At 40.2% G+C, this 22,857-nt stretch overlaps 1 protein-coding gene across 17 annotated transcripts in view; it reads right to left on the minus strand.

The window, feature by feature from the left end:
- The window catches only part of NRXN3 (neurexin 3), a 1,702,647-nt gene that overhangs the window by 890,037 nt on the left and 789,753 nt on the right, over positions 1-22,857 (minus strand). For all 17 annotated transcript variants that reach the window (XR_014260952.1, XR_014260953.1, XM_082451199.1 and 14 more), the window contains 2 exons: positions 17,304-17,423; positions 7,716-8,097 (listed from right to left, as the gene is read on the minus strand). Coding sequence is in view for 15 of the 17 variants with exons in the window: in XM_082451199.1 (XP_082307325.1) it covers positions 7,716-8,097; positions 17,304-17,423 (502 nt within the window). In the remaining 2 variants the exon portion in view is untranslated. The remainder of the gene's footprint in view (positions 1-7,715; positions 8,098-17,303; positions 17,424-22,857) is intronic.

Consider the following 22,857-nt stretch of genomic DNA (forward strand, 5'->3'; position numbering starts at 1 on the left):
TGAAGGAGGAAAAGTTTCCACACACTAGGAAGCCCCTTCGCGGGCGGAGACTGCGGGTGGCAGAGGGGGGAAGCTTCAGAGCCACGGAAGAGGGCGCAGCCACAGGGGTGCGGAGGGCAAAGCGGAGAGATTCCCGCACGGAGGCTCGGCGCCGAGCAGCACTCACCAGCCCGAGAGGCTTGTCTGCTGAGCCGCTGGGGCGGGCGGGGGCTGGGAGCTGAGGCTCGGGCTTCGGTACTAGCCGGGAGGGAGTCCGGGAAAAAGTCTGCAGCTGCCGAAGAGGCAAGAGACTTTTTCTTGCCTCTTTGTTTCGTGGCGCGCAAGGAGAGGGGATTCAGAGCGCCGCCTAAACGAACTCCAGAGACGGGTGCGAGCCGCGGCTAACAGCGCGGACCCCAGAGACAGGCGCGAGGCGCAGTTATCAGCGCGGACCCCAGAGACGGGCAGGAGACGCTAAGGCTGCTGCTGCCGCCACCAAGAAGCCTGTGTGCGACCACAGGTCACTCTCCACACCGCCCCTCCCGGGAGCCGGTGCAGTCCGCCACTGCCAGGGTCCCGTGATCCAGGGACAACTTCCCCGGGAGAACGCACGGCGCGCCTCAGGCTGGTGCAACGTCATGCCGGCCTCTGCCGCCGCAGGCTCGCCCCGCATCCGTACCCCTCCCTCCCCCGGCCTGAGTGAGCCAGAGCCCCCGAAGCAGCGGCTCCTTTAACCCCGTCCTGTCTGGGCGGGGAACAGACGCCCTCAGGCGACCTACATGCAGAGGCGGGTCCAAATCCAAAGCTGAACCCCGGGAGCTGTGCGAACAAAGAAGAGAAAGGGAAATTTCTCCCAGCAGCCTCAGAAGCAGTGGATTAAAGCTCCACAAACAACTTGATGTGCCTGCATCTGTTGAATACCTGAATAGACAACGAGTCATCCCAAATTCAGGAGGTGGACTTTGGTAGCAGGATATATTAATTTTTCCCCTTTTCCTTTTTTTGTGAGTGTATATGTGTATGCTTCTGGGTGAGATTTTGTCTGTATAGCTTTGCTTTCACCATTAGTCCTAGGGTTAGGTCCGTCCGTTTTTTTTTTTTTACTTAAAAAAATTTTTTTTTCCTAATAAATGTTTTCTTAATAATTTTTTCCTTATTTCCTATTTTTAGAAATTAAAAAAATTTTTAATAAGTTTTTTCATATTTTTTATTTTTAAAAATTAAAATTTTTTTTCTTAATAAATTTTTCTTAATTTTTTTCTTATTTTTTATTATAAAAAGTTAATTAATTTTAAAAAATTAAAAAATTTTTTTCTTAATAAATTTATTCTTAATTTTTTTTCTTATTTTTTATTATAATAGTTTTATTTTATTTTATTTTATCCTCTTTCTTTCTTTCTTTCTATTTTTTTCTCACTTTTATTCTGAGCTGTGTGGATGAAAGGCTCTTGGTGCTCCAGCCAGGCATCAGGGCTGTGCCTCTGAGGTGGGAGAGCAAACTTCAGAACACTGGTCCACAAGAGACCTTCCAGCTCAACGTAATACCAAACGGCGAAAATCTCTCAGAGGTCTCCATCTCAACATCAAGACCCAGCTTCATTCAACGACCAGCAAGCTACAGTGCTGGACACCCTATGCCAAACAACTAGCAAGACAGGAACACAGCCCCATCCATTAGCAGAGAGGCTGCCTAAAATCATAATAAGGCCACAGACACCCCAAAACACACCACCAGACGTGGACGTGCCCACCAGAAAGACAAGATCCAACCTCATCCACCAGAACACAGGCACTAGTCCCCTCCACCAGGAAGCCTACACAACCCACTGAATGAACCTTAGCCACTGGGGACAGATACCAAAAACAACGGGAACTACGAACCTGCAGCCTGTAAAAAGGAGACACCAAACACAGTAAGATAAGCAAAATGAGAAGACAAAAAAACACACAGCAGGTGAAGGAGCAGGGTCAAAACACTCCAGACCTAACAAATGAAGAGGAAATAGGCAGTCTACCTGAAAAAGAATTCAGAATAATGATAGTAAAGATGATCCAAAATCTTGGAAATAGAATAGACAAAATGCAAGAAACATTTAACAAGGACGTAGATGAACTAAAGAGGAACCAAGCAATGATGAAAAACACAATAAATGAAATTAAAAATACTCTAGACGGGATCAATAACAGAATAACTGAGGCAGAAGAACGGATAAGTGACATGGAAGATAAAATAGTGGAAATAACTACTGCAGAGCAGAATAAAGGAAAAAGAATGAAAAGAACTGAGGACAGTCTCAGAGACCTCTGGGACAACATTAAACACACCAACATTCGAATTATAGGGGTCCCAGAAGAAGAAGAGAAAAAGAAAGGGACTGAGAAAATATTTGAAGAGATTATAGTTGAAAACTTCCCTAATATGGGAAAGGAAATAGTTAATCAAGTCCTGGAAGCACAGAGAGTCCCATACAGGATAAATCCAAGGAGAAACACGCCAAGACACATATTAATCAAACTATCAAAAATTAAGTATAAAGAAAACATAGCAGCAAGGGAAAAACAACAAATAACACACAAGGGAATGCCCATAAGGTTAAAAGCTGAACTTTCAGCAGAAACTCTGCAAGCCAGAAGGGAGTGGCAGGATATACTTAAAGTGATGAAGGAGAAAAACCTACAACCAAGGTTACTCTACCCAGCAAGGATCTCATTCAGATTTGACGGAGAAATTAAAACCGTTACAGACAAGCAAAAGCTGAGAGAGTTCAGCACCACCAAACCAGCTTTACAACAAATGCTAAAGGAACTTCTCTAGGCAAGAAACACAAGAGAAGGAAAACACCTACAATAACAAACCCAAAACATTTAAGAAAATGGGAATAGGAACATACATATCGATAATTACCTTGAATGTAAATGGACTAAATGCTCCCACCAAAAGACACAGACTGGCTGAATGGATACAAAAACAAGACCCATATATATGCTGTCTACAAGAGACCCACTTCAGACCTAGAGACACATACAGACTGAAAGTGAGGGGATGGAAAAAGATATTCCATGCAAATGGAAATCAAAAGAAAGCTGGAGTAGCAATTCTCATATCAGACAAAATAGACTTTAAAATAAAGACTATTACAAGAGACAAAGAAGGACACTATATAATGATCAAGGGATCAATCCAGAGGAAGGTATAACAATTGTAAATATTTATGCACCCAACATAGGAGCACCTCAATACATAAGGCAAATACTAATAGCCATAACAGGGGAAATCGACAGTAACACAATCATAGTAGGGGACTTTAACACCCCACTTTCACCAATGGACAGATCATCCAAAATGAAAATAAATAAGGAAACACAAGCTTTAAATGATACATTAAACAAGATGGACTTAATTGATATTTATAGGACATTCCATCCAAAAACAACAGAATACACATTTTTCTCAAGTGCTCATGGAACATTCTCCAGGATAGATCATATCTTGGGTCACAAATCAAGCCTTGGTAAATTTAAGAAAATTGAAATCGTATCAAGTATCTTTTCCGACCACAACGCTATGAGACTAGATATCAATTACAGGAAAAGATCTGTAAAAAATACAAACACATGGAGGCTACACAATACACTACTTAATAACGAAGTGATCACTGAAGAAATCAAAGGGGAAATCAAAAAATACCTAGAAACAAATGACAATGGAGACACGATGACCCAAAACCTATGGGATGCAGCAAAAGCAGTTCAAAGAGGGAAGTTTATAGCAATACAAGCCTACATCAAGAAACAGGAAACATCTCGAATAAACAACCTAACCTTGCACCTAAAGCAATTAGAGAAAGAAGAGCAAAAAAACCCCAAAGCTAGCAGAAGGAAAGAAATCATAAAGATCAGATCAGAAATAAATGAAAAAGAAATGAAGGAAACAATAGCAAAAATCAATGAAACTAAAAGCTGGTTCTTTGAGAAGATAAACAAAATTGATAAACCATTAGCCAGACTCATCAAGAGAAAAAGGGAGAAGACTCAAATCAATAGAATTAGAAATGAAAAAGGAGAAGTAACCACTGACACTGCAGAAATACAAACGATCATGAGACATTACTACAGGCAACTCTATGCCAATAAAATGGACAACCTGGAAGAAATGGACAGATTCTTAGAAATGCACAACCTGCCGAGACTGAACCAGGAAGAAATAGAAAATATGAACAGACCAATCACAAGCACTGAAATTGAAACTGTGATTAAAAATCTTCCAACAAACAAAAGCCCAGGACCAGATGGCTTCACAGACGAATTCTATCAAACATTTAGAGAAGAGCTAACACCTATCCTTCTCAAACTCTTCCAAAATATTGCAGAGGGAGGAACACTCCCCAACTCATTCTACGAGGCCACCATCACCCTGATACCAAAACCAAACAAAGATGTCACAAAGAAAGAAAACTACAGGCCAATATCTCTGATGAACATAGATGCAAAAATCCTCAACAAAATACTAGCAAACAGAATCCAACAGCACATTAAAAGGATTATACACCATGATCAAGTGGGGTTTATTCCAGGAATGCAAGGATTCTTCAAAATACGCAAATCAATCAACGTGATACATCATATTAACAAATTGAAGGAGAAAAACCATATGATCATCTCAATAGATGCAGAGAAAGCTTTCGACAAAATTCAACACCCATTTATGATAAAAACCCTGCAGAAAGTAGGCATAGAGGGAACTTTCCTCAACATAATAAAGGCCATATATGACCAACCCACAGCCAACACTGTCCTCAATGGTGAAAAACTGAAACCATTTCCACTAAGATCAGGAACAAGACAAGGTCGCCCACTCTCACCACTATTATTCAACATAGTTTTGGAAGTGTTAGCCACAGCAATCAGAGAAGAAAAAGAAATAAAAGGAATCCAAATGGGAAAAGAAGAAGTAAAGCTGTCACTGTTTGCAGATGACATGATACTATACATAGAGAATCCTAAAGATTCTACCAGAAAACTACTAGAGCTAATCAATGAATTTGGTAAAGTAGCAGGATACAAAATTAATGCACAGAAATCTCTTGCATTCCTATATACTAATGATGAAAAATCTGTAAGTGAAATTAAGAAAACACTCCCGTTTACCATTGCAACAAAAAGAATAAAATATCTAGGAATAAACCTACCTAAGGAGACAAAAGACCTGTATGCGGAAAATTATAGGACACTGATGAAAGAAATTAAAGATGATACAAATAGATGGAGAGATATACCATGTTCTTAGATTGGAAGAATCAACATTGTGAAAATGAATCTACTACCCAAAGCAATCTACAGATTCAATGCAATCCCTATCAAACTACCACTGGCATTTTTCACAGAACTAGAACAAAATATTGCACAATTTGTATGGAGACACAAAAGACCCCGAATAGCCAAAGCAATCTTGAGAACGAAAAATGGAGCTGGAGGAATCAGGCTCCCTGACTTCAGACTATATTACAAAGCTACAGTAATCAAGACAGTTTGGTACTGGCACAAAAACAGAAATATAGATCAATGGAACAGGATAGAAAGCCCAGAGATAAACCCACGCACATATGGTCACCTTATCTTCGATAAAAGAGGCAAGCATATACAGTGGAGAAAAGACAGCCTCTTCAATAAGTGGTGCTGGGAAAATTGGACAGGTAAATGTAAAAGTATGAAATTAGAACACTCCCTGACACCATACACAAAAATAAACTCAAAATGGATTAAAGACCTAAGTGTAAGGCCAGACACTATCAAACTCTTAGAGGAAAACATAGGCAGAACACTCTATGACAGAAATCACAGCAAGATCCTTTTTGACCCAGCCCCTAGAGAAATGGAAATAAAAACACAAATAAACAAATGGGACCTAATGAAACCTAAAAGCTTTTGCACAGCAAAGGAAACCATAAACAAGACCAAAAGACAACCCTCAGAATGGGAGAAAATATTTGCAAATGAAGCAACTGACAAAGGATTAATCTCCAAGATTTACAAGCAGCTCATGCAGCTCAATAACAAAAAAACAAACAACCCAATCCAAAAATGGGCCGAAGACCTAAATAGACATTTCTCCAAAGAAGATATACAGATGGCCAACAGACACATGAAAGAATGCTCAACATCATTAATCATTAGAGAAATGCAAATCAAAACTACAATGAGGTATCATCTCACACCGGTCAGAATGGCCATCATCAAAAAATCTAGAAACAATAAATGCTGGAGAGGGTGTGGAGAAAAGGGAACACTCTTGCACTGTTGGTGGGAATGTAAATTGATACAGCCACTATGGAGAACAGTATGGAGGTTCCTTAAAAAACTACAACTAGAACTACCATATGACCCAGCAATCCCACTACTGGGCATATACCCTGAGAAAACCATAATTCAAAAAGAGTCATGTACCAAAATGTTCATTGCAGCTCTATTTACAATAGCCAGGACATGGAAGCAACCTAAGTGTCCATCAACAGATGAATGGATAAAGAAGATGTGGCACATATATACAATGGAATATTACTCAGCCATAAAAAGAAATGAAATGGAGGTATTTGTAATGAGGTGGATGGAGTTAGAGTCTGTCATACAGAGTGAAGTAAGTCAGAAAGAGGAAAACAAATACAGTATGCTAACACATATATATGGAACCTAAGGAAAAAAAAAAAAAAAGGTCATGAAGAACCTAGTGGCAAGACGGGAATAAAGACACAGACCTACTAGAGAATGGACTTGAGGATATGGGGAGGAGGAGGGGTGAGATGTGACAGGGTAAGAGAGTGTCATGGACATATATACACTACCAAATGTAAAATAGATAGCTAGTGGGAAGCAGCCGCATAGCACAGGGAGATCAGCTTGGTGCTTTGTGACCACCTAGAGGGGTGGGATAGGGAGGGTGGGAGGGAGGGAGATGCAAGAGGGAAGAGATATGGGAACATATGTATATGTATAACTGATTCACTTTGTTATAAAGCAGAAACTAACACACCATTGTAAAGCAATTATACTCCAATAAAGATGTTTAAAAAAAAAAAAAAGAATATAAAAATAATCAGTTCCTATTCTACCAGACTTCACTTTAGTTCTATACTCATTGAATCTATTTCTTTAACACTACCTAGTAAAAATCCAGAGACACAAAGCAGTACAGCTGATACACTCCAAAACATTAGGGGGCGACATTTAAATTCACAGTCAATCATGCATCTGTTTTTTGGGTTTTGTTCTATTTTTTGTTTTTGTTTTGACTACTTCCCAACACACAGTAGTAAAATATCTTGGAGCAAGAACAGCTTTTAAAAATTTGCATCTATGGGCTAATGGTAGTACTGAAAATATCTGTATTTCATTTCTTCCTATAAATTTGGTGTTTGCAGACTGTACTGCCCCAGAGATAGATGCAACACATACCCTATCCCTCTTTTGCAAAAATACGCTTTTTTCCCATAGGTTTAAAGGACTACAGTTCAGATTAAAAAGCCTGACAGTACTGAGTTAGAAGAAGATCTTTAAATAAACTCATGAATCTCTCTCCCTTCCAGCGCTAATGATTACAAAGATATTTTTAATCAATGGGGATGAGAGCATAAATCAGGAATACAGGGTACAGAGTAGAACAGATAGTTTTTTCTGTGCATATTTTATTCAGCGTTTGAGCTAAGACATTTAGTACAAACTAGGCGATCTCTTCCACTTACCCCTTGACTAGCTCAACAGCAATGAAGTCATTGCCATCACCGCTATTGAAGAGAATGAAGCCGTCAGCGGAGGTGGTCTTGAACTGGAAGAAGAGGTGCATGGAGGTGTAGGCCTGGAGGGTGGCCAGGCTCAGGTAGCTGCTCTTGGTCTTAAAGGTGACAGGGTCAGCGATGATGTTCCTCAGTCCAAAACGAGCCTTCAGTTCGCAGTAATCAATGTCTCCATTTTTGCACAAGTCAATGTAGAGCAGCCCATTAAACATAAGGCTCTGCAGGTGGCCAATGAAACTGGAGGGGACGACGGAGATGTAACGTTTCTCTGTCATGATACCAGTTTCAATGTTGTGGAATTCCAAGCGGGTATGGTCTCCCACCATTGTACCTGTGAAAATCATAGATGAGATACAAACAGGAGAAGTTACCATCTTTTGTCATAGCACCCTTACTACATCTTTTAGGTCTAATTTGTTTCCACACAAAATATTCAGTTCCAGAAAACAAAATACTCAATATAGTAGATATCTGACTTGGCTTCAGTCGGGGAGCTGATGACTGGCCCAGCCCAAGTTAAATGCCCTGCATCCCATGCCCTCCTGCAGTTGCTCAGAATGCCCCATCATATAAAGGAAAATATGAGCTCATGGGCAACTCAAGTTAAAGGATGGAACTGTCTGTTTTCTCCATTCAGGAAAATAATTGGGTACTAGTACATACAATAAGAAGGAAAACTTTTATTGCTCTAACCCTTGTAAAGATAAAATAAGCGAGCCTTAGGCATTCATTATTAATATTTCTCGGTGTAATAATTCACCACCCAGTACTTGTGGAAAAGTTTCTATTGTAGAACATATTAATTTTATCTGACCAGCAACCATTGCTTTTTCTGATAATAACAACTAATCTTCCTTTGGGAAGATACCCTCCTCACTTCACCCTTAAACCATCTGGGCTGGATGAAGATGACCCCATCCCAGCCCCTGAAGTAATCAATCTACCCAGGCAGAACCACTCAGTGTATTTTTTTTTTTATAAATTTATTTATTTATTTATTTATTTATTTTTGGCTGTGTTGGGTCTTTCATTTCTGTGCGAGGGCTTTTTCTAGTTGTGGCGAGCGGGGGCCACTCTTCATCGCGGTGCGCGGGCCTCTCACTATCGCGGCCTCTCTTGTTGGGAGCACAGGCTCCAGACGCACAGGCTCAGTAGTTGTGGCTCACGGGCCTAGTTGCTCCGCGGCATGTGGGATCTTCCCAGACCAGGGCTCGAACCCGTGTCCCCTGCATTGGCAGGCAGATTCTCAACCACTGCGCCACCAGGGAAGCCCCACTCAGTGTATTTTTATCCCTCTAGCCATAGAGTATGGTCTACGGACTAACAAAGTGGTCTTCGAACCTTAGCATGCATCGGAATCACACAGTTCACTGAGCCCCACCCTTAGAGTTTATTATTCAAAAGTTGGCAGTGTAGCCTGAGAACCTGCATTTCTAACAAGTTTCAAGGTGACGCTTATGTGACTGGTCTGGGGACCACCCTTAGAACACTGGATTAGCAGCAACCCTAGTTGGTCCAGTAATATTTCCCCAGGGTTTGTGCTGGAACACTTAGGAAAGAGACGTTCTTTGCAAACAAGGCTTTCTGAAGGGGTAAGAAGAAAACCCAGGGCTGCTGGAGGCCACGTGATAACTGGAGGGCTAGGGCCTCCCTGGTGAGACAGCTGACCCAGAAGACAACCACAAAATGGAGAGGAACAGTTTCTGCAGGATGATGTCATTTGAAGACCTGGATCTAGCTGGCCAAATCTGGACTTTTAAAAACTATATGGCAATAGATTCCCCTTTATGCTTAAAGCATTTGAGATGGGTGTCTGACATGTGCAAGCAAAATATCTCCAGCTGATACAAATAAACTATTAGACCGCTCATCACCTGGTTTACCCAGAAGTAGTGAGAGGCTGGGGCAAGGGTAATGAGGTGGGCTTGAAATAAATACAAAGAGACTGGAAATTTTAGTAACAAAGTCAAGGAAAACAGCATTAGTATGGCCAGAGTAGAAGGTGGCTCTCTCGCATTTCTTTAGATAAATCATATTAAAATTCAACAAACCATGTCCTAATGCCCCAGAGGTAGAAGGAAGGGAAGAGGAATTCCCTCTTCCTTCCCTCTCCTGTTGTTACCATTCACTTTGAAGAAATTCCATTAGCAAGACACTCCTAGAATCTCTTACTGCCTCTTTTATCAATTTCCAGAGTAAAGGAAGTGACAAAATCTGAAATATTAAGGACAGTCTGTAAAGAGAAACCATATGTGCATAGCTCAGCCTCTGGCATGTCCGTTAAGGGAGCAAGCCGCCTTCAAGAAACACCAGTTTACCTCACTCACTCCTCCGCAGCATGGGTGTTAGAGGAACAGGCCTTGCTTCAGTCCTGCCCCAGTCCTGAATTAGTTAGTGTTTGAGTGGGCAATTCTAATTCTGAAATTCAGTACATGTAAACCACATGTTTAAACATCAGTGTTATCACTAATAAAAATATCTCATTTCCACCAGACTTGCATTTGTTTTTCTCTATTGGTATAGAACTCAGGTGGCAAAAATTAAAGGAGGGGAGGGGATCGTATTTTCTTGGGTCCTTAAGCTTCAGTATCTGGGAGCTTCAACCAGATCACACCCTTGGATGATCAGTATTAATTTCATCCCTTTGGGAGCATACACAGACCTAATTCAAAGAATCGCTCATAAGCACAAAAATCAAATTTACATTTTATGAGCTTCTATGTGGTGTTTTGACAACTAATGACAAATCGTTCTCTTAATATAAGCAAAAATAAAATAATGATGTTGGTTAACTTACATATAAAATTGTAATAGAACAAAAATCAAAATGCAACATAGGTCTGCTAACAATTGAATAACTAGAAGAAAGAATTACTGTATAAAATTACTTAGTATTGAAAATCGGACTGGTCATGAAAATGCAAACTAGCATAACCTAAATTCACATGATCTAAAACAATGAAGTGACTGAAACAGATACCCTATGTCGATTTGGCTACAGCTGTTCATACCAGGGCTGGAGGCTGAGAGCTGGGACTGGAGGATGATGGGAAAGGGAAACCACAGCCAATTTCGATGAGGACACAGGAACTTAACTGTGATGGTGCTGCAAGTCCTGTTCATTCTTATTTTAGCGTTAAAATAAAAAAGATCAGTGATGAGAACTAAAAAGTGATAAAGGGGTGATCCCTGGTGAAGACTGGAGTTCAAAAAAAAATCTAAAGAGACAATTTTAAAGTTAATTGGGATCTTTTAGAGAAAAATAGATAAGTTTATAGATAAACTGGCCCCCAGAATTGAGGGGTTAGGAAATTCTGCTCATTAGGACATGAATTTCATAAAGCAAGAAAATCATGTACAGTGTTGACTGAGCTCTTCAAGAAGAGCTTGAAGAAAGGCTTGGACAAGTAAGAGAAGGGAAGCTAACAATGAAATTTGAGAATTTAGCCCAGGGATGCAGACTGATTTAAAATTCAGGATAACTCAGACAGCTTCAACTTGAAGTTGGTGGGGTTAGGGGGGCGGGCAGGGGAGTGAAGAAGGTGACCAAATTAGAGAGGGGCCGAATTAGAAAATGAACTAGCTTCACTATGTGCTAAAGGAACTCACTTGGCTGCAGATAGAGATTCCAAAAAAATGTATGTTATTGCACCTGGAAAATGCATTGAAGAGATTGCTTAAGTTTGAAACTTGTGCCAAACTAAGCAAATATATATATATTTTTAAATCTGTGTATCACCTAAGCAAAATTAGTAACCGGGAACCTTTTCACTCAACTCTTCTTTTTTTAGTCATTTCAATAAAATAATCTTTATTATGGTGTAGTATGTAATGTTAAAGTTATAATAACACCATCAATTTAGTTGTATTATTCTCTATAATATTCTTAGGTTTCTCAGGCAGGTGTTACCAATCTGCTTTTTGTTGTTGCTTCCCAAAGAATGAATGAATGAATCAATCAATTTATTTATTTCTAAGAGACGTCCCTTTATAATTTTTATTTTTTATTAATTTTTATTGGAGTATAGTTGCTTTACAGTGTTGTGTTAGTTTCTTATTGGGACTGACATATATACACTACTATGTATAAAATAGATAACTAATGAGAACCTACTCTATAGCACAGGAAACTCTACTCAATGCTTGGTGGTGACCTAAATGGGAAGGAAATCTAAAAAGGAGTGGATATGTGTATACATATGACTGATTCACCTCACTCATCTCTTTTGAATGCTGTCTGTGAATTAAAACTTCCACTTAAGGGGAGAATGTATGCATACTTCACAGTAGCTGCTTTCAAACTTCGGAGGAGAGACGAGTAACTTGGGAGAAACTAACAAGCAAAAACCAAGACTACTGAATAGTCCCTATATGCCAGGCATCATGCTAGGCACTTTCTAACCACCATCAAATGTCACTATCACAATAAAACTGTAGAGAGGCACCACTGTCTTGCTTTAGAGGTGAGGACGCTTTGCTTAGAGAGGTTAAACTTCTATCAAAGTTCATACAGGTGATAAATGGTAGACCCCCAAATTGAACACAGGCGTGTTTCAGTCCAAAGCCCATATCTTATCTGGTACACTACACTGTTTCTGGAGAAAAAGCTTGACTCGTTCCTTGCATTATTGCCCAAGAAAAGCTGTAGGTGGAATTTAACTGGTGAAATTTCCATGCAGAAATTGTGATGAGTTCACACTCCTTTTCAGTGGCCGAGTATCATAGTGTCATTCCATCTAATTCACGGGTAGTGTATCCAGCACCTTCCCCAGGACAGCCATGCTGCCTTGACTCCTATTCACACGTTCACTTCCGTAGTTCACTGATGGCCAGCAAGCAGTTTACAGACCAGCCTGACTCAGAGTATCGAAGTTTGTTGAGAACATAAATCTACTGAAAATTTTGGCCAAGTTCAAGCTGTAACTTCCCCCACAAGGCATTAGCATATAGTGGATGAGCATGTAGGCTCTGAGGCTTGACTGCCTGGGTTTATAACTTTTCTGTGTCTCAGTTTCCCTGTGAAATCAAGAGGAAATTATCAGGGTTAAACGTATCAGTACATATAAAGTACTTAGAACACTGCCTGCTAACTATTACTAATTATGTAGCTTTCATTTTTTTTCCTTTCTCTGAAGTGTGTTAAGAATTTCCTGGTGACTTCATTTATTGCTTTCTCCCTTTTACCAGAACACAAGCTCTTTTTAAGTAGGGACCATGTCTTGCCTCTTCTCTACGCCCGACAGGGTTTGGCAAAGGAGCCCAGGCACAGCAAGCATCCCTCACCTCTGCGGAAGGAGGCTGTATCTGAGACATCTGCTTTGGGGTCACCACTAAGAGCAGGCCAACACCGAGAGCTCAGCAAAGACATCCGGAGAGGCTTAGCGGAGGCAACTTGACCTCCCTCGGCTCACAGACATGGGGAGAGAAGTTAAGAAAACTTAAAGGCTTACAAAGCCTTAGTAAAGAATGCACGTTTTGGGCTTCCCTGGGGGTGCAGTGGTTGAGAATCCGCCTGCCAACACAGGGGACACGGGTTCGAGCCCTGGTCTGGGAAGATCCCACATGCCACGGAGCAACTGGGCCCGTGAGCCACAACTACTGAGCCTGTGCGTCTGGAGCCTGTGCTCCGCAACAAGAGAGGCCACGATAGTGAGAGGCCCGCGCTCCGCGATGAAGAGTGGCCCCCGCTGGCCGCAACTAGAGAAAGCCCTCGCACAGAAATGAAGACCCAACACAGCCAAAAATAAAATAAATAAATTTATGAAAAATAAAGAATGCACGTTTTGCCCACAGTCCTCCAGCTCTACCACTCTCACACCCTTTTCTCCTCGACATCAACATTTTTCAAAAGTATATACTGTAACATGCTTTAGTAACTTAAAAGAAGTTCTGGTGCCAAATAAATTGGGCAAACACTGCATATGTAATTATTGATGATGAGCAATGTATATTAGCATATTAAAGGGTCTTTAATAGGTCTTTCAAGTAAGAATTCCACTTCATTTTGTTTAACCTAACATTTTCCAAATTGATCTCATCCCTCTTTTTTTTTTTTAATTAACGTGAGAAACAAGTTTTTTCTTGGAAAATGATTTTTACAGTTTGGTGCTGTATATGCTATATAGGATGAGGGAAGGAAAGGAAAAAGTCAACATGGACCAGAGGAGTCAGAAGAGAGGTGAATTTCTGTACCAGCAAGAAGTTCTGGGTGGTGCAGGTGGTCCCTGCAGTGTCAGGTCCTAATGCTGAGGAGCGTAACCCAAGTGAGGTGTTCTTTTAATTTACTCTTAATAATAGAAATCCAGCTCAATCAATCAATCAATCCTTATTAACTGTCAACTGAACTTAATACTTTTTCCAGGACCACATTATATTACAATAAATGAAAACTGCCAGGCCGAGGACTATATCTTTCCTTGCTTTAGATTTCTTATACGTCTGACCTATTCTTCGCATCATTTCTACAAACTAGCTGAAAATCTGACCTCCCGGGCGACTTTAAACAGCATGAAAGGCATTACTAAATAAGCCAATAAGACACTACTTAATAACCTGAGGACTATGCGGTTTTTAGTTTCATTGCCTGATTTTATGACTTCTGTGAGCTAAAATTAAAATTCCCAAACCCCTTATCACTGTAAGAAGCAATCCAAGGTTGTGGCTCATAAGCAAAATAGCTCTTTTCTTCTCCCAAGTTTCTTTATCCTTATGGCTGCTTTTTTTCCATCAGCAGCAAAGTAGGGGGTAAGGCAGAAAATGAAACAGCTTCATTAATTTCAAATATCAAATTACTGGATGACTTGGGCATCCATGGTTTAATCCTGCCTTTTAATTACTAGTGGTAAGAGAAAGCACGCTTATAATTACCTTTACTGTAAAGCTTCTAAAAAAGAATAATGACTGAGGGAGGCAATACACATTACTGTACCCTCAGTCCTGCAGTTCTTTATGACTATAGATTTCGGGGTATATAATTTCCCTATGGAAATAAAAGGAACTTGCTGTCTGGAAAGGGCAGGGTGAGGTCGCCATCTAGTGGCTGTTTATTCAAAACACACTGCAAATAGCACTGTTGGCTTTACTGGGCTAAACCCAGAGGAGGCACCAAGGGACGTGAGACGTATCACTGCTGCCTTTGCAGGCTGCCCTCTGCATTCCCTCATGGGGATTTCTTGAAGAATTAATTCAGGTTGGCTGTGGATTCTAAAGCTTACAATCATTCTGCTTATTTTCATTACATAAAGCTAAGTTACCCTTCAGGCATAGAGAACAGCAACTGTTATCTCCCACTACTAAGTTATGTCTATGTACAATTGGAGGGTGTCGGCTAATCACTGTAGTTCTGTTTGTCTTCTCTTTGGGAGGGAAGGGGTTGGGTACTGTTGTGTACCCACCGAAAAGTATTCCTCACCTCACCCCAATCCATTCCACTATATTTTACCTATAGTGTAAGACATCATTTTCTTAGGATGAACTGGGAAGCCTGACAAGCAGCTTGATTTGGTCAAATCACACAGACATGAATTTAGAGCTTACGCACACAACTCCCTCTAAGTTCATGTTGCCCTTACGTAAAATGACAATAAGAATACTTAACCTGCAAGGCAATGGTGTGCTCCAGAAGATTACAGGAGTTGCTATGTGTACAATGGCTAACCCAGCACCTAATGCCAGCTGGGCACTGGACATATGTGAGCTGTTCTTCCTCCTTCCAGACTCTCCTTCTTGACTCACGCACACACCCCCCCCCACACACACACACTCCTACCTGCACAAACACATACATGGCTCACTATAATTCCTGACTCCAGGAGAACAGAAGCTCAGGCTCATGATTATAAAATTAAATTACAGAACCCAAAATTGCAGAAACATCATTCTGAAAATAGTCTTAGCAATAATAGAATTTCAAGGTATAAAGCATTTTAGTGACAATGACTGTTAACCCCGAAGGCTGCTGACTCTAACCTGTCTTATTCACGGAAGAAACTGTAGAGATGGCTTAGGTCACTGACTTCATTTGACAGGTCCAGAAACGGTAAGTGACCTTCCCAACATCCTGCAGAGAATCAGCATCAGGGTCCAGGTCTCCTGACACCAACAGTGTTCCGCCTAATACCCCATCCTGCCCCATGTTTTCCCTTCCCACACGGACAAGAAGTTTGCATAACAGATATGCACGGCTCGCAAATATTGGAGAGTAAAAATTTTAGAATGGGGCTTCCCTGGTGGAGCAGTGGTTGAGAATCTGCCTGCCAATGCAGGGGACACGGGTTCGAGCCCTGGTCTGGGAAGATCCCACATGCCGCGGAGCAACTAGGCCCGTGAGCCACAACTACTGAGCCTGTGCGTCTGGAGCCTGTGCTCCACAACAAGAGAGGCCGCGATAGTGAGAGGCCCGCGCACCGCGATGAAGAGTGGCCCCCGCTTGCCCCAACTAGAGAAAGCCCTCGCACAGAAACGAAGACCCAACACAGCCAAAAATAAATAAACTAATAAATTTAAAAAAAATTTCAGAATGCAGCATGTAAGATGCACTTAAAGATGCCTTCTCTCTTCTGCCCTAGATCTTATTAAATTATCCATCAAATTCTGCCCAAAGATCTACCTTCCTAAACCACTCCAGATTTCTCCAGCCCAAACTGATAACTGAGAAAATTATCTTCTGATTGAAAATTATAATCTTACCCACCCGAATTAGAATCTCATTATATATTCCTTGTCTTATTTTCAAATTCCCAAGTCCTATCTCATCTACAAAATTGGTTCATTGTTGAAGGAAATAGGAAATTTTGTTCTTCCTTTTTATCTTCTACAATCCCTAGCACATTCCTGAAATATAACAGGCTGTCAAGAAATACTTACTGCTTGTGTGAGGGTCTGAATGTTCCTTTACGCTTGTATGGATTCATTCACTTCTTCCTTGCCCTCCTAGAATGTAAATTCCACCAGACCAAGGACTTGCCTAATTGTCCACCACCACATTCCCAGTGCCTTCTACAGCAGTGCTTAGTACAGAGTAGGTACTCAATTAATAATGATTAAATAAATGATTAAATAAATGAATAAGTATTCAGCACCTTCTAAGTATGCATGCACTTACTTCGGTAAATACTTGAACCTATAATGTTCTGAATTTCTGGTTTATCCATCTCCCTCTACTGGAGAGTGACTCATTCAAAAGGGAAGGAACTGGCACTCTGAAGGATGATTGATAAGTGGTTTTTGAGTAACTGAATAATAGAAGGATCTGTAGAACTCTACGTCTGTTCTCCAGACACATACTCTGTGCCTAAGGAGAGAGCCCCATCAATATGTAACCACAGTAGTGGATAAGTTCTGTAATACAGATCAATGAAAAGGGATTATGAAAATATAGAGGAAGATCTTCTTAGTCTTACCTGAGCCTGTCACACAGAACAAGACATGTGACTTCTGTTTAGCAAAATACAAGGTTTTCAAAAACAACACTTTGCTCACTGAACGACCAAGAGGAGTCTGAGAGCAGAGAGACAGATTCACTGCAGCTGTACTCACCCTCAGCCACATCATCGTCCACGGTTAACTTAAGGCTTTTTCCCCTCCGCACCACCCGAACGGTGTGCCATTCGTTGTCATTGAGCTTCTGCCCCGCATACAGGGTCTCTGGTCCTTTGCCTAAGGGCAGTGGTAAGTGCCAAAGTTAGAATCAATTCTAAAAGTAGTGTTCATGGCATCAGAGTTGTCAAAGCCACACTGGTGCACATGACCCAGTAGCATTCAAGGAATCGTATCCCTCCAGAGCCCATCTGAGTTTCACTGATCCGACAGGGTCCTCCACAGCAGTACCCAGAGCAAAATCTCAACTGAATCATAATGGACGATAACAGATAAGTGCCCTCCTTTATCTAAAGGTGTGAGATATTTAAAATGCCAATGGCAACAAGCAAACATGTACAGGGAACAGTAGTCAGCTGTCATTTTGTTTCCTAAAGGCTTAGACTTCAGATGAATTTCTTGAAGGTACAGGAAATTCATCATACATTCCTTTAGAATCATTTGGTCACCCAGGCATAATACACCAGTCTGGCTTTTGGAGAGTATCCACCAATTCGATGAGAAAAGAGCTATGCTTTTAACTTGACATTTCCATTAACCCATGGTCTTACCAGAATTCAGTGACCATAGAAATCACAACAGTAACTGTTACCATAATAACAATGTCAAGGCTTAAACCCCATTATAAATAATGCTCCTGAAGGGAATATGATGGGCCCCAGACCTATTCATTGTTCATCATCTTCCAAAAAGATCCAAAGACTTAAAAAATGAAACAATGCAAAATTCCAAAATTGAACCTGTTTAGGTCAAAAGAATATTCATTAAAACGTGCCACTAAATAAAGGAACAAACCAAGTTGCCTCAAAAGATCCATGATCAAGATGCTCAAGATGATGTTCAAGTGAACCCTAGGAAGAATCAGGTGCAACAAGGACTTATGGTATTTAGGGGCAGAAGTTGGCAAGACAAACACTGAGGCATTGAAACATTTCAGTTAGTGATGAGGGGGAGTGGAATATTATGTTTCACTCGCCATTGAACTGATATGTAAGTTGAAAGGACAAAGAAGATTGCATAGAACCAGAAAACTCAGAACAAGTTTGCTCTCTCTCCATAGATAGCTGATCCCATGCAGAAAGACACTGCTTAAAGCTTCCTACATTAGTCAGTCAATATATGTAAAGCCTTACTTCCGGAAATAACTTGCAAAAAAAAAAAGATGAAACAGGTAACTGGGCAATACATCTCTATGGATGTTATGCATCTGCAATATTTCAGAAGACTACACACTTGGCTCCAACATATAGGAGCACAGGGCCAGGTACATAGTGGGTGCTTTAATGAGTGCTTGTTGAATAACTGATGTCTATGTCTTTACTTCTTTGGAAACCATCAAATAAGGTCAATATACTTTTATCTAAGTAATTTTGAAACTTTTATTATATATCTTTCCTTAACCACTCTCCCCACTCCTCTACCTCCAAGACTGAAGACATTATATATCGTTTAGGGGAGAAAAGAAAAAAGAGTATCACTTGGGTAGAGATCTTTTAAGCTAGGTCATTTTAAATTGGATCCTTTAATTTTGAGTAATTAGTATTTCTATTAAGTGCTGCTTATAAGAGTTATGACAGTAGCTGAAGTTTGGGGAAATTTCTTTCTTGAAAAATAAACAGGCTCTCAAAGTGGAAAGGTTTCTTTCAATCACAATGTATTCAGCAGGTAATTTGTGTTTAATATTTTTCAGAATGTACCTATACCCCACGTGCAATCCATAGTTACAAAAATCCTGAGAATTCAGTGAAGAAACTTAGAATGGACCAAATATACCCAGAACTGAGTAATGATGCTATGAGACCAATGAAAAAAATAATTCTACAACAAAAGATGTAATATGCAATCTTAGCTTCTCTTTGTGAGTATTCCTGTCTTTCATATTATCGAAAATGTATACACTGTAACAGGCTTTTCCCTACATTTCAACTGATTAGATAGCACTGTTGCTTATCTCATTAAATTCAGGTCTATGAGTGATAACAACAGCACACTGTGTGGGCATTGGGAGAAAATGGACCCACATCTTGTGGGTACTTTGAAGCAAGAACAGATGTTCTCAGAAGAAACAAATCTGCCTTTGTTTTTTTATGTTTTTATCCTCTTTATTCTACATGCAAATGCTTCAATAAGAAAGAAGAAAGTAAAGAAAGATGTGGAAAATATTGGCTACGGAGGCAGAACTGCTACAAACATAGGCTATTTAAAGAGCTCTTATAGGTGGCATCTGTTCTTTAGACAATTTTCGCACATCGCTTAATTTTTAGGATTGGGAACAGATAAAAGGGAAAAATACTAACGCAAACACAATCAGTTATAGGACATTGCATTAGTGCCATATCAGCCATAGAGATGTAAAAACAAGCTTTGCCTCAGCCCAGTGTGTGTTAAATGCTGCTGATATTTTGCAGGTACTTCTGGATTCCTTGAAATGTCCACTATGGTCAGATTGAAAATTTGACCCTAAAACTTTAGTATGTGATGGCCTGTGACCAAAAATGTGAAAAAAATAACTGAAACCTCTCATACCCTGCTGCTTGATTACACTTTACCTCCCACCCCACTAATCCTCATTACTCTAAGAGTAGAAAAAAAGATTCATACTCATCTCCATAAAATGGCAGGGAAATGAGTATTGTTTGATATTTATTTTCTAGCAATAAATAGAGAAATCTCAATGAGCTTCTGGAAAACTCTCGGCCTCCAAAAGTGGAGAGTCAATGGCATTTATCTTTAATCAAGCAAAAAGGTCAATTTGTCCTACTAGAAGGAAAATGAGGTTTAAACTCAGCTGGAAATGTTCACAAATAGAGGGGAAGGGCAAATCTAATCTGTAGCCTAAGTATAAAAATGGATTGATAAGTGATGCAAGATGCAGACACAAGCTGAAAGTTGAAACATACAGATGGATAGGTTTTAGGAATAAGAGGATTCAGTTTGGAACAACTTCTCTGGACGATTCAAGCATGAAGCATCAGTAAAACAATGAATGTGAAGAGTTCTTTGCTGTTAAGTAAAGGATGGTCCAGATAAGAAGGAGGAAATCATTTTGTAAGCTGAGATTTAAAATGGAACTGGTGAGAACTTCAAAAAATATTATCAAAGCTATCAATTATCCAGCACTGTCCTTTTTCTTTTTAGTAGCTAGGAGAAGTATGATCTGCAATTGGGTACATATTGGATGCATGTATTAGATGCATGTTTCCTTCTTTTATAGTTTAAGTAATAAAGATTGATCACAAAACAATCCTTTGATTCCCTTTAGGCTGCTTAGATCATTAATGTTTGATCTAAATACAGAAAACTAATAAGTTGTCTGACACCCTGTAGTTGAATTTCCCAGGTAAATGACACCCATGACTGGAGTAAAGAAGCAAAATTGCAGATGAAGATTTCTGGGATGCAGCAGTCTGTAGCAGTGGAGCATTGAATCATTTGTTATTGTAGAACAGAGAGCCTTCAATGAATCCTCTGAGTAACACCACACAGATGCCCATTCAATACAGCCTCACTGCAAACTCATGTAGTATCATCTTTTTTAGTTAAGGCTGGTCTCACAGAAGATCCTCTGATGAACAGGGGATAGAGAATGAGAATCATGGATGAAGGACACAAACTAGACTGTTTTCTTGACCTATCCTACAGTAACCCCATGGAAGCTGGAGCTAAGAATAAAATCAAAATGAAAAATTAGGAGAAAAGTACCCTTTGAGAGAGAAATCATTGCTGATTGCTTGGACGAAGATGACACTCAGATATGAGCAGAATGTCCCCTCTTTTGGCAGATAGGGAATAGAAGTATGTGGGAAAGATCTACATTTGAGCATTACTAAAGGCACCCACCTTCACAAGGTGGACTTTGGATTTTAATTATTTTGAACCCATTTAGTTGTGTGTTTCTTCTTAAACAGACTGTTCACAATACATGCATTTGTTATTCCCCCCAGGAGCAATATAACCAGCAAAACTACAAGATACCCAAATATCTTGTATTTCAATAATCTGTCAATATATTTCTAAGACCTGCCCAAACCAACTAAACCAGATGGTTTTGCTCATATGCAGGGAGTAGAAATTCCTTCCATGTTCCACAAAGTGCTATTTCTAAAAGTGGGTGGGTACCACTTAGAAACTTTGGCGGGAGGGGTAGGAGGGACTAAGGAGGCAACACCTGCACCATAATCACTGAACATCTTCCTATTTGTGCAGGAAGGGAAAAGGGACAATATCTTGATTTCTCTTGGAACTACGTTTCACATGAATCAAAATTCCTACAATGCATTAAAAAAGATGAAATTCACTCCTTTAGAAAGGTATAGTGAAATGCATGTGATTATACATCTAAATGACATGGCAAATAAATACACAAAGTGATGGACCGTGTTAGGTTTAAAGAACACCAAAAATATTTAAAAAGAGAAAACTTACCTTATTTCCACCGGCACCTTAGGTCGGGCTAGCTGAGCTGTGACAAACATTTTACTAAGCCTATATAGCACCATATATTTTATGAGTCTTCCTCTCCAGATAGAATAGATTCAGCAAGTAAAGCAGGGGTAAGGAGGAAAAGAATGGGACTAAAGAATAAGGAGGGTGACAGGGAAGTAGGAAAAAAGCATTTTATTTGTCCCCCAGAATTTCATGTTCTGCTTGTTTTCTTTGGGCTGACAACCCAACAGAGAGTGAGAAGTGTTTTGTTTTGTTTTGATCAAACTTATTTTTGTCAAAAGCACTCGTTTTCTTTGAAAAAAATTAAATCATATTTACTTATAGAGCCAGTTTGGTGAAATATTTCAAATAGATCATTTCATTTTTTACTGGACTCTTCAGGACTCAGGAAGAGCTGTCATATTTCCTACAACAGACACAAAAAGCAGAGGAGGCTTTCTGGAAGCCTTGTATTAAGAAGTCTCCCAGTGAAGTATGTGAGAAAGACAAGTGAGCAAATCGTTCAGCTTGAGCCCATACACCCTCCTGGAGGCCTGCTTCTAGTTAAAACCCACTGAAGACACCAGCGATAGGTATTGGGCTTGAATAGGTCCATGTCCCACCAGGCCTGCCACATGCAACATGTATGTCTCTGGGCTGCCATCCCTTTCCCTGTGGCTCACTCTCTACTCTGCTTTTCCAGGTGCTGACAGAGTCCTGTTACTAACACCAACCACATATCACAGAGTTTACTCACATATTTAACAAATGGTAAAGGAGCATCGGCTTGGGTGCAGGCACCATTCTAGGTGTGAAGGATGAAGAGGTGAACAAGACAGACCAGGTGCTCGCCCTTTACAGAGCTCACAGGCTAGTTTGGGGTGGGGGGCAATGAAGGATAAAATACAAATTGAAGAACATGAGATAATTTCAGATGGGTTGGGTTCTATGAAGAAAATACAACAGGGTAATACGATGAGAAGTAATTGGGGTGGGGAGTGGGAATAGAGGATTGGGTATGTCACAGAATGTTCCAGAAAGGCCTCTCTGAGGTGACATCTCTATTCTG

The sequence above is a fragment of the Balaenoptera physalus genome (assembly GCF_965194825.1).
Source record: "Balaenoptera physalus genome assembly, chromosome: 2".
Taxonomy (NCBI): Eukaryota; Metazoa; Chordata; class Mammalia; order Artiodactyla; family Balaenopteridae; genus Balaenoptera; species Balaenoptera physalus.